The 12,472-nt window shown below is 41.3% G+C and overlaps 1 protein-coding gene across 1 annotated transcript; it reads left to right on the top strand.

The window, feature by feature from the left end:
* The first annotated feature begins 220 nt into the window (after positions 1-220).
* Positions 221-11,836, top strand: LOC110506426 (trace amine-associated receptor 13c-like). Its single transcript, XM_021586026.2, has 3 exons — positions 221-568; positions 6,459-6,812; positions 8,977-11,836. The coding sequence occupies exons 2-3, from the start codon at positions 6,545-6,547 to the stop codon at positions 9,876-9,878; spliced, it is 1,170 nt and encodes a 389-aa protein (XP_021441701.1). The 5' UTR covers positions 221-568; positions 6,459-6,544; the 3' UTR covers positions 9,879-11,836.
* The last annotated feature ends 636 nt before the right edge of the window (positions 11,837-12,472 follow it).

The raw sequence follows: 12,472 nt of genomic DNA on the forward strand, positions 1-12,472 counted from the left end.
AATGGTTCTACGTAGAACCCCAAAAGGTTCTATCCGAAGAATCCTTTTAGGTTCTAGATAGCACCTTTTTTTATATGAGTGTGAAGAGCGCACAAGACATAGGGCATATAAGTTGCTTGGAGTGGTGAGGGACAGAAGGGGGAGGGGAACGTGGGAGGGAAAGTGTGGAGGAAAGAGACTGGGAGAGAGAAGCTGCTGCATGTGGACTGTAGCTTGCAGCTGCAATTGTGGAAGAACGAGAAAGCGTGCGCATGTGAGAGAGACTCAGAGACTACTAGATAGAGAGAGAGGGATATAGTGAGAGAGTGAGAGAGACAGACAGACAGAGAGTGAAGTAAATAAAGAAAGACAGTAGTGGCGCAGTGCTTCTCTGTCTACTGTAGATGTACAATTCTGTTGTCTGTGGAGGCAGTGTGATACCAGGACTATACATTTGCTGTCTCACCCAATTGTCTCCTATCAGCTGGATTTACTCAGAAAAGGACATCAATGACCATTGGACCATATACTTGTTCACAATATTGCAGGGACTGAAGGTGGACTTTTAACAAGTGCAGTGACAATGCAGGTGAGATTCTCCTGATTGTTCAAACACTGTACCTGTGTTCCACTGCATGTTGTACTGAAATTATAGTTTGGTTTGCTAGATTTGAATTTGAAATTAATTAATTGTGGTGCATGGCATTTCTATCTGTTTATAATTGGGGAAACTGAATATCTACCAGATGCTGAGTTATGGATATTTCATATGTTATGTTTGCGATAACAAAATATTCAACAGCTTCTGTCTGAAGCCAGTTGATGTGTGGACAGAGGCTGTGCTGTTTAGTTTAATTGAGGTAATAAACTGTTACTATGCATTTACTTGTAATCTGAGATACAGTGTATATTTGATATGCGCCTCCAGGTAAAAAACAAAACAAAGATGTGCTTTGGAAAGTGAACTTTTATGATTGATTGTAAGAGAACAATGACGTACTGTATCTCTGTATCGCTCTTCTTTCCCCTCTCTCATACCGTACACACAGATACAGTCACACTCACAAGATGTGTTGCTTTTGTTCAGTAAGTCCTGTGCTGCTGCAGACAGCAGGACAGTTGATGGAGCGTCGTGCTCCGGGTGGGGTGCCTGTTTGTTAGATGAATGTGATCGAGACCACAGTATATTGACAGGGAGTAGAACAATGAGACTACTGTACCTGGTTAACAAACACAACAAAGATCAACAGAGCAAGCGAGGAGTTATAGATCAACGGATAGCTAGATTCAGGAATAAAGCCCTGTTCACAGTGCTCCTCACACATCCTGTAACAGCAAAATAAAGTGGATTGATAGAGAAAGTAAGAGGAAGATGAGAGGTGTGAAATAGATATGTAGTATGGGGGGGTCGTCAGAGATTGAGTGGACTTTGGAGAAGGGAAGAAAGGGTAAAAGGAGGAGAGGGAGTGTGAAAGAGATGAAGGAGTCACTGCTGTGTTCAAGTACAGCTAGGCCATGACAGTGAAGACAGCCCTGGCTTGGGGCGACATCGAGTAGAAATGGCCAGTCCATTATTCCAGATGAGCGTTTCCTGCTCCAGGGGGGGGAGCCCTGACCTCGCCCCTAATCCAGCAGCCTTCCCCACGCCTCTCACTCAAGGAGGCCGCCACGGCTATCCTCAAACAGTCAAGCATGTATCCACTGCATGCTTGACAAACACAGGCCTCATGAGCCCTGTGGTCAGTCAGCCCTCCTCACCCAGCTACCAAGCACGGTTTACCAAATGTTCACCACACACTTCTGCCTACCACTTAGACATTTTACTTTGCACAGACACTTGTATATCAGTTTTAGTTTGTATCAAGGGTAAGGCATTTGTTCGCCTATTGTTATACTGTTAGTGCACACAAACACTTGCATCTCCTTGGTCTTTTGCATTGGTTAGGAGTTTGTGAGATTTGTTTTGTGTGCATGTTGTCTGCCAGATCAGAGGCAGAAGGGATGACCAGGGATGTTGTCTTGATAAGTGCGTGAATTTTCCTGTCTTGCTAAGCATTCGAAATGTAACAAATACTTCTGGGTGTCAGGGAAAATGTATGGAGTAAAACATTTCTTTAGGAAGGTAGTGAAGTAAAAGTTAAAGTTGTCAAAGATAAAGTACAGATGCCACAAACAATGACTTAAGTAGTACTTTAAAGTATTTTTACTTGAGTACTTTACACCACTGGTTAAGTGTCATTATATAAGAAAATTAAATATTGCAAGTTGAGCATCCACTTCCCATTATGACCCGTAGGGTAAATTGCTGCTCTTAGTCGAGCTATTAAGTCATGGTGATTGGTCTATAGGCATGGCTCATAATGAACAAAAAAATGCAGCCTCTCTGTCCATGTTAGATTCATTAGCTTCATTCAGCCTTTTGCACATACACATACTTCTGCGTTCGAAGATTGCATGGAGAGAAAAAAAAAACTTTCAATGTGCCGTAAAGGTTAAGGGCTCCTGTCACGACTCCCACCGAAGGTGGCTCCTCTTCCTGTTCGGGCGGTGCTCGGTGGTCGACACCGGTCTACTAGCTGCCACCGATCCCTTTTCCCTTTTCTGTTGGTTTAGTCTTTTTGGTTACACCTGTTTCTTGTTTAGGTTTTAGTTGGGCTATTTAATCCGCTAATGCCCGCCTGCTCTTTGTGCGGGCTTATTTTCTTCTGTTCGTGTTTGTGGTTTTGCGTTTTTCTTGTTTTTCTCCGGACTGGTTGGGTCCTGGTTTTGGGCCGGTCTTGTTATTGCGCCTGGTGTTTTGGCGTGACCATTTTCCTGCGCCGGAAATAAAACATTGTCCTTTACCCTCTGCTTCCTGCACCTGACTCAGCACCCACGACGCATAGAAGTGTGTTATAGCTCCATTATTCTGTGTACATTATCTTAAACATGTGGCACTCATCCTCGATGTTAATAAACTGGATGTAATTAGCTTGAAGAATATTGTCAGTCCCTAGAGAACCCTTGATCTGTGTCCCTAACGTAAGATGATGTGGGAGTGCTGCTGCCTGAGGAGCTGCAGCTGCAGCCAATATTAACTGGGCTGGGCTATTTTTACAGTCGGACTCACAATGTTCTTTAACACATTTCCACATTCACATTTTTTATTGTTGTTCTGTCAATGTTCCCTCCAATTGCCTTTTTCTTGCTAGATGTCTGTCTCTCTTGATATCTTCATGCACAGCAGTCAAGGGGATATTGTGTAGGAAATTGAAAGGGAAAGGTATGTAGTTGTCAGCTGAAACCAAAATGTGGTTCTGAATATTGAGTACTCTTGGACTATTAGTTTCAAAGAAAAGCATAAAATGTTACGCAATAACAAGATTTAGAAGGAACATTTAACATCCCATCTTACCTCACACAAAAGGTACCTCTGAAAGTACATTGTTTTATACTAATGCAAGTGCTAAGAAGAAGAGATTTTGTTTAACAAGTAATACAAAAATAATATTTAAAGAAAGTAATAATAATAATTATTGGCACCCCTGTTTTGAATACTCTAGCACGCTCCCCTTGCGAGGATAAGAACACAGCCTTTAAACATTTTTTTATGATGATTGTAGAACATGTTGGGAGGGATCTTATACCATTCCTCCATACAGAATATTTCCAGATCCTTGATATCATTTGTCTGCCCTTGTGGACTGCCCTCTTCATTTCAAACCACAGGTGCAACTCAATATTAAGTAGGTGTTCCTAATGTTTGGTAGACTCAGTGTGCATGTATAACTTATTTTTTTATGAATACTTCTAACAACTACAGAATAAACACATTTTGGCCAAGGGATCCGTGGAATAAGTTTAGAGGGTGTAATACAATGCAATGTCATATTATTAATTTACAATTTTTCACTGATGAATTTGATATCACAAAAAAGTTTGAGAACCCTTGGGCTAGGGGTTAGGGGTTAAGGTCAGGGTTAGGGAAGAGTTAGCTAACAAGCTAACATGCTAAGTAGTTGCAAAGTAGCTAAAAAGTAGTAAGTAGTTGCATAGTACATTTTTAAACTAAAATAAGTAACCGTCCTTTTTCATTTTCACATGTAGCAAGCGAAGTGTTTGTGTTGTCCAATCAACATCGGTAGTAACTGAGTCAGACAGACAATGCAGTTTTCATGCATCCAATTAGCCTATTTCTCAATGTGGCAACCTGCCTCGGGCTATCAAGTTCAAAAAAGTTAGGTGAATCAGGTCGGACTCGGATGGAGAGTGAGTGAGTTGTTCAAGATGGATAAACAAAGGCAAGACTAATTGGTGCACAAATACGCCGCAAAAAGCTGATCAAGCTCAAGCTTACAGACAATAACCACGTCAGCAAAGCTACCACCTTGTCCTCAACTGATCAAACACCATCGCAGATGGAAGCTAGTAGACCTTATGCAGCAGCTAGCACTAGAGTCTCCCAGTCCTCACAGAGACCTCACTGCCAGGGCCTGGCAATGACAGTGGCCTTGCTTCTCCTCTACTTCCTCCCCTCAAGAATAGTGACAGTTCCAGTTCCTCTAGAGAGAGTACTGGTCCTCCTCTTCTCCCAGACAACCAAGCTGATGACTGTCAGAGACCCAGCAGCGCTGAGCGACCCCCCCCCCTCTATGAACACTGGTAAAAGCTTATGAGTGATGAGACTGATATCTCCGACAGCTAACCCTGAGTACCAATGTGTAATGTAAAAAGGCTACCAGCTAAATCATGTATATAGCTACAGATAGGCTAGTAGGCTAGATTGCATTGTTTGCATAATGAAACAAGCGCTAGTAAGCTATTGTTTTGACAGTGGACTGATTTGTATTATTTGTAATTAATAGACTGGTTTTATGCAGCCCAAACTTTCTATCCATACTGAGAGAGAGTGCAAGGATGGCTGGTAGGCTATAGGCCTACAGGACAGTTGTATATTCAAAAAAATATATATTGGGTACTGATTTAGTATGCAGTTGCATCGATAATTAATTTTACAATCTGACATTTTAGAATTTTCCACTTTAATTACTGAACAAGTAAATACATTATTGCCGCCAGCTAGCATTCGAAGTTGCAGCATTGCGACACCGTAGGCCTATAGCTTCGTGAAACATAAACGTTTGACTTAACATGAGAAAATGAGGACCAAATAAAAATCAACATATCCATTCAAGCAAAGCTACAGGATACTTCAAGCACTAGCACCACATAATCTGATATGGGGGCGCAAACTCCGACTTTTCTGGGGGTCCAGAGAAACTGCGCAAATTTACATTTACTAAGTTAGTCTAGTCTTTGAGACCAGGCTGTTCTTTTATATAGTCTTTTTTACTCGTTTTTATCAAGGGTGCCAATAATTTTGGATCTGACTGTATATTGCAGTGAAACAAAACAATGTATCTCACAAATCCCCTAATCAAGCATTGTGATGTGCATAGAATATATATATATTATTTATTTGTATTTTTTATTTAACCTTTATTTAACTAGGCAAGTCAGTTAAGAACAAATTCTTATTTACAATGATGGCCTACCCCTGGCAAAACCCGGATGACACTAGGCCAATATTTGCTCGGCACTATGGGACTCCCAATCACGTCCGGATGTGATACAGCCTGGATTCGCACCAGGGACTGTAGTGATGCCTCTTGCACTGAGATGCAGTGCTTTAGGCTGCTGCGCCACTCGGGAGCATGAGAACATGACGTGCAGTAATAAATATCAGAAGTACTATAAAAAAATAAACACCATACAAAAACCTGTGGGGTACACTGTGTACTTACAATGATTTGGGAAGTATACAGTACATGTAATTTCCTTTGAATACATCATGATTGCCCATTTTGTAGTATATTCAATACCTCAAAAGCAAGCAATTTTCTTTATTGCTGTATTATAATAGAGGTTGTTCGTTGATGGGGATTTGTGAGGTGTCGTTAGCAATGCCCTTCTGCAGAACATACTGTATAGGTAACTGCCAAAATAAAGGAAACACCAACATAAAATGTCTTAATAGGGCCACCATGAGTCTCCAGAACAGCTTCAATGAGGCTTGGCATATATTCTTCAAGTGTCTGGGACTCTATTGGAGGAATGCAACACCATTCTTCCACGAGAAATTCAATCATTTGGGGTTTTGTTGATGGTGGTAGGAAACGCTGCCTCAGGCGCTGTTCCAGAATCTCCCATAAGTGTTTAACTGGGTTGACATCTGGTGACTGAGACACACACAAACCTGTGTGGAAGCATCTGCATTCAATACATTTTGTATCCCTAATTTACTCAAGTGTTTCCTTTATTTTGGCAGTTACCTGTAGGTCATTTTAGGAAACATATAGCTAGATAACACAGTAGGTGATGTGAGTGTTCATCATGCAAATCAACTCTGTATGATGTGTTTCATAGCAGTGTTTGTAGTTTTCCTTTGGACAGGTTTGATGGTTTACCTTGGTTTATGATGTTCCTGCTTGTTTCTCCAGGAGCATCTCTCAGTCCAGCACATGGGCACCAGGAGCACAAAGTTCTCCTAGTAGTGAGGTTTGTCCTGGGCCTCGTCCAGACTACCATGCCTGACCTCCTGGCCAACCTGAGTGTTCCATGGGGCACACAGGCGATTGTGAGCCCCAACCTGACAGCAGCTGCCCTGGTTGTGCCGGGGTCAGACAAGACTCTGGCCCCCTTCTGCACCTTCTGCTGCTGTGGCCTGCTGAACCGTACCCTGGCTGTGGTGTTTATGGTCAGTCTGGCCTTCGCCATAGTGGTGGGCAACGTGGTCACGCTCACCGTCTTCATGCAGACAAGACAGGTCCGTACACCACAGGGATACCTCAAAGGTAAACAAACAAACTCACTGATTCAAACTTGGAAGAACAACCTTTGGTGTTTTTGACACTGAAAGGTGAAATTCAAAGTCTGATTTAATGTTCTGGAGTTGTTCTAAGATGTTTGTATGTGTTGCCTGCTGGTTACATTGAACTTTTAGCAGACACTCTTACCCAGAGTGACTTTCGGAGCATTTATGGTTAAGTGCCTTGCTCAAGCGCACATCGATACATTTTTCACCTAGTCAGCTCAGGGATTCGAACCAGAGACTTTTCGGTTACTGGCCCAATGCGCTTAACCGCTAGGCTACCTGCCACCCTGCGTTATTTACAGTGCCTTGCGAAAGTATTCGGCCCCCTTGAACTTTGCGACCTTTTGCCACATTTCAGGCTTCAAACATAAAGATATAAAACTGCATTTTTTTGTGAAGAATCAACAACAAGTGGGACACAATCATGAAGTGGAACGACATTTATTGGATATTTCAAACTTTTTTAACAAATCAAAAACTGAAAAATTGGGCGTGCAAAATTATTCAGTCCCCTTAAGTTAATACTTTGCTGCGATTACAGCTGTAAGTCGCTTGGGGTATGTCTCTATCAGTTTTGCACATCGAGAGACTGAAATTTTTTCCCATTCCTCCTTGCAAAAAAGCTTGAGCTCAGTGAGGTTGGATGGAGAGCATTTGTGAACAGCAGTTTTCAGTTCTTTCCACAGATTCTCGATTGGATTCAGGTCTGGACTTTGACTTGGCCATTCTAACACCTGGATATGTTTATTTTTGAACCATTCCATTGTAGATTTTGCTTTATGTTTTGGATCATTGTCTTGTTGGAAGACAAATCTCAGTCCCAGTCTCAGGTCTTTTGCAGACTCCATCAGGTTTTCTTCCAGAATGGTCCTGTATTTGGCTCCATCCATCTTCCCATCAATTTTAACCATCTTCCCTGTCCCTGCTGAAGAAAAGCAGGCCCAAACCATGATGCTGCCACCACCATGTTTGACAGTGGGGATGGTGTGTTCAGCTGTGTTGCTTTTACGCCAAACATAACGTTTTGCATCGTTGCCAAAAAGTTAAATTTTGGTTTCATCTGACCAGAGCACCTTCTTCCGCATGTTTGGTGTGTCTCTCAGGTGGCTTGTGGCAAACTTTAAACAACACTTTTTATGGATATCTTTAAGAAATGGCTTTCTTCTTGCCACTCTTCCATAATGGCCAGATTTGTGCAATATACGACTGATTGTTGTCCTATGGACAGAGTCTCCCACCTCAGCTGTAGATCTCTGCAGTTCATCCAGAGTGATCATGGGCCTCTTGGCTGCATCTCTGATCAGTCTTCTCCTTGTATGAGCTGAAAGTTTAGAGGGACGGCCAGGTCTTGGTAGATTTGCAGTGGTCTGATACTCCTTCCATTTCAATATTACCGCTTGCACAGTGCTCCTTGGGATGTTTAAAGCTTGGGAAATCTTTTTGTATCCAAATCCGGCTTTAAACTTCTTCACAACAGTATCTCGGACCTGCCTGGTGTGTTCCTTGTTCTTCATGATGCTCTCTGCGCTTTTGACGGACCTCTGAGACTATCACAGTGCAGGTGCATTTATACGGAGACTTGATTACACACAGGTGGATTGTATTTATCATCATTAGTCATTTAGGTCAACATTGGATCATTCAGAGATCCTCACTGAACTTCTGGAGAGAGTTTGCTGCACTGAAAGTAAAGGGGCTGAATAATTTTGCACGCCCAATTTTTCAGTTTTTGATTTGTTAAAAAAGTTTGAAATATCCAATAAATGTCGTTCCACTTCATGATTGTGTCCCACTTGTTGTTGATTCTTCACAAAAAAATACAGTTTTATATCTTTATGTTTGAAGCCTGAAATGTGGCAAAAGGTCGCAAAGTTCAAGGGGGCCGAATACTTTCGCAAGGCACTGTATATTGGCAGGATTAATTAAGGCAGTCGGTGCGTGTTGATTAGCAGAGAACTAAATCAATTTTCAATACTGTTCAGTTACAATCAGGGATTCCTTTGTGCATTGCCTCAAAAACCATTTCCACACAGACTGTAGATTTGTTTCCCATGGAATTAAATGTAAAATCAGCTTATAGAACACAGGGATTTGTACCGTATGTGGTTGAGTGTGAACTGTGAATGACCTTTCTCTCCTGACAGTCTCTCTGGCCATAGCAGACATGATGGTTGGAGTGCTGGTGGTTCCTTTCTCTGTCTACACTGAGATCTCTCTGATGGTGACCAGTTCCCCTCCTGTCTGGTACCAGGGGGGCACTGACCCCTCCATGGGGGGCCTGGTGGGCCCCTGGCAGCCCTGCATGCTGATTGGTCCAGTCTTCGCTGGCTGTACATTTGTCTCCATCAGTACTATTTTCCTGATGACGGTAGAGCGCTGTGTGGCCATCTTATGGCCCCTTCATAAGGACCACCTGGTGACACGGAGACGTACCCTGTTTCTCATCCTCTTCTCCTGGGCAGGCAGTTTCCTCCTGGCCTTGGCCCCCCTCATCCTCAGCAACAACTTCACACTGGAGTACAGTGAGTGCAGCCGGATGTGTAACTACGTCCCCCTGTGGGATGGAGTCACGCTGCCCTCTGATGCCAACATCCTCCTGCTGTTCCCTGTGTTTGACTTCACGCTGCTGGGAGGCACCCTGGTATTCAACATCCTGTCCTTCACCAGCATCCGCCGCTACACACGCAAACGTAAACTCATGTCAGAGGGGAATGTAGGGGTCGAGGGAGGGGGAGGCGGCTGCCAACATAGACCCTCCTTCTCTGACATCAAGGCTGCCAAGACAATCAGCATTCTGACGTTTGCCTTCACGGCTTCCTTCACCCCCATCGCTGTGTTTGTGCTGGGAAACGTGGTGGGCTTCACCTGGTGCAACTTCTCCTTTGTAGCCTTCTGGATCCTGACTGGGAACAGCTGCTGTAATGTGATAATATACAGCGTGAGAGACCAGCGCTTCAAGAAAGGAGTGACTCTGCTTTTTCAGAGGGAGCACTCACCTTCCCATGGGGAGAAAGGCGGAGCTACACCACCCCCACCTACCTTGTGACTACACCCCAAACCCCACCTCCTCTATTTTGAAAAGACAACCAGTGCCCTTTTCTTTAATTTTACTATGGAGAGAGGGATTTAATTGGCATTTCACTTCAGGTAAAACAACAACAACAAAAAAATACACAATTATGGAAAATTAATTGTTTCCATTTTTTTTCACTGTGTTTAAATAATGAAACACAACTGTAGCTAACCTATGCGGTATCTAGTAGTTGCCAGTTATTCCCAGCATCATTTAAATCATATGACTCAAGCTGTCTCATTGGACTAGGTGAGATATCTGTGGGGGATATCTTAATAACATGCACTTTATCATAGAGTTGTAAGTAATGTATGGTTTTCATTTGTTTTGTGACATGTTTTGTGACTATCCTGAAACGTGTTCATTTTGCACAATTTTCTCTATAACAGCTTTTATTTTTGCTATAATACCATTATATTCATGAGGATGGCCTAATCAAATGTGAGTGAATGAAATGAATCTAAATGAAGAGCGATGTTGATTTTTTATGAAGTTATGGGCAAATCCACGGGTCCATGATCTGTACTGCACAGAAATGCATAATTATGGATATGAATGTCATTCTCTTTAAGGTAATGTATCCTGAATAGGTTCACAAAGGTTTACATATGCAATATCCTCTTTTGCATATTCATGTATTATTCTACACACTGGATATTATTTTAATTAGCTCCGCCCTCAAACAAGACCAAATGAAATCTGAACCAATCATAGATGTGTTTGTTTCACAAGTTTAGACATCAAAGTACAGCAGAGCACAGTAGAGTACAATACAGCACAGTAGAGTACAATACAACACAGTAGAGTACAATACAGCACAGTAGAGTACAATACAGCACAGTAAAGTAGAAATCATTACAGTAGAGTTATGTACAGTACAGTAGAGTACAATAAAACACAGTAGAGTAGAAATCATTACAGTAGAGTTCTGTACAGTAGAGTACAATACAACACAGTAGAGTAGAAATCCGTACAGTAGAGTTCTGTACAGTACAGTACATTATAGTGTACTCAACTGTAGTGTGCCCTACTGTGTACTGTACTAAACTCTACTCTACTGTACAGTACTGTACTAAACTATACTCTACTTTTCTGTACTGTGCTGTGTACTGTGCTGTGCTGTCCAAACTTGTGAACCAAACTGTGATTTGTGACTACTATTTCAAGGCACAAGGCAATGTTTCATAAACTTACAGAAGGCAGAAACATTTCTCCAAAGCGAAATATGTGTTGATATTAGTTGGCAGGGGTCATTTCTTCAACATTATTGTGTTTTGATGTATTTCTGACACCATTTTAAGACTTTTTCTGGTAGTTTTCAAAGACCCCTTTTCCAGAAATTCAAAGCACTTGCTTATTCCTAATTTCTAAGATGGAAAATAGTTCAAAACAAATATATAGAGTCTTAGCTTTCATTTGACACCCAGTTTGACATGCTCCTATGACCTTTACATGTTGGTGTTCATGGGCCCTTTTACATGAAAATGACCTTATTCATCTCATGGATGCCAGTGTACACAAGGAAAAATGTATCTGAATAAACATAAAGAAGCAAAAATGAATATGAAACATAAATGAAACATTTATAAATTCACTGAAATGGACATAACGATTCAGATGCCTTATCTTCTGTTTTGAGGGTGAATGACTCACAAAGACCAAATCCTCTGTTTAATCTGTTCTGTTTAGCGGCTGTAAAGTTACACCATTAGAGGGGCTACATTTACCTCTGAATATTCTCATACCACTATATGTTGTTTATAAGATTATTATTATTATTCAAGGAAAAACATGCTCCAGGTATTTACAGCACTTATACAATGTTGATCGAATAAATGCTAATCAATTTATTTAAATTCAAATAATATCTAACTCGAAATTACATGACTAAAGTAAACATTTTGTAGCATTTTCAATAAACATCACTCAAAGAAATCAGGATAAGTTCCATATGATCTGTACTAAATAGCTGTTTGGTACATTTTGTCACAGTGACAATGATATTTTATGAAAATAAAACATCTGTTTTGAAATATTTTACAAGCTTAGAGACTTTGGTTTATGTACAATGTGAACATTGCTGTGTCAATATTTAAAAACACTGTACAGAACTTTATCAGTATTGCATTATTCATCAGATGACGTCGGATTTAGTCATAAACGCATTTGGAAACACTTGATTTGTGAGTTTTTAATGGTGTTCACTCATGAGAATAATGTGTTCAGACAGTACTAAATGTCTTTCAGACCTCTGCTCTAAAATTCACCGCCTCAGCAGTTACACAAGCTACATTAGAACCAATCATTTTCATCTTTTTGCCCCATCAGGATCCAACTTCCTTCCATTTGAGAAACGTTAGTGGAGAAGAGAACACCCTGCTAGCTGTGGTCAACAAGCCACTGGATGTCTCAGGAGTCCTGATAATGTCTACGATGTGATCTCTCACACAAATCCTCATGAGTCATGTCATAGTTTACAAATGTGGCATAAAAAAAAGTATTTTAAAAAAATATATACAATAGATTTTTATCTACTATCACTATTTATGTACGACCATGCCATCTTC

The sequence above is a fragment of the Oncorhynchus mykiss genome, chromosome 26 (assembly GCF_013265735.2).
Source record: "Oncorhynchus mykiss isolate Arlee chromosome 26, USDA_OmykA_1.1, whole genome shotgun sequence".
Lineage (NCBI taxonomy): Eukaryota > Metazoa > Chordata > Actinopteri > Salmoniformes > Salmonidae > Oncorhynchus > Oncorhynchus mykiss.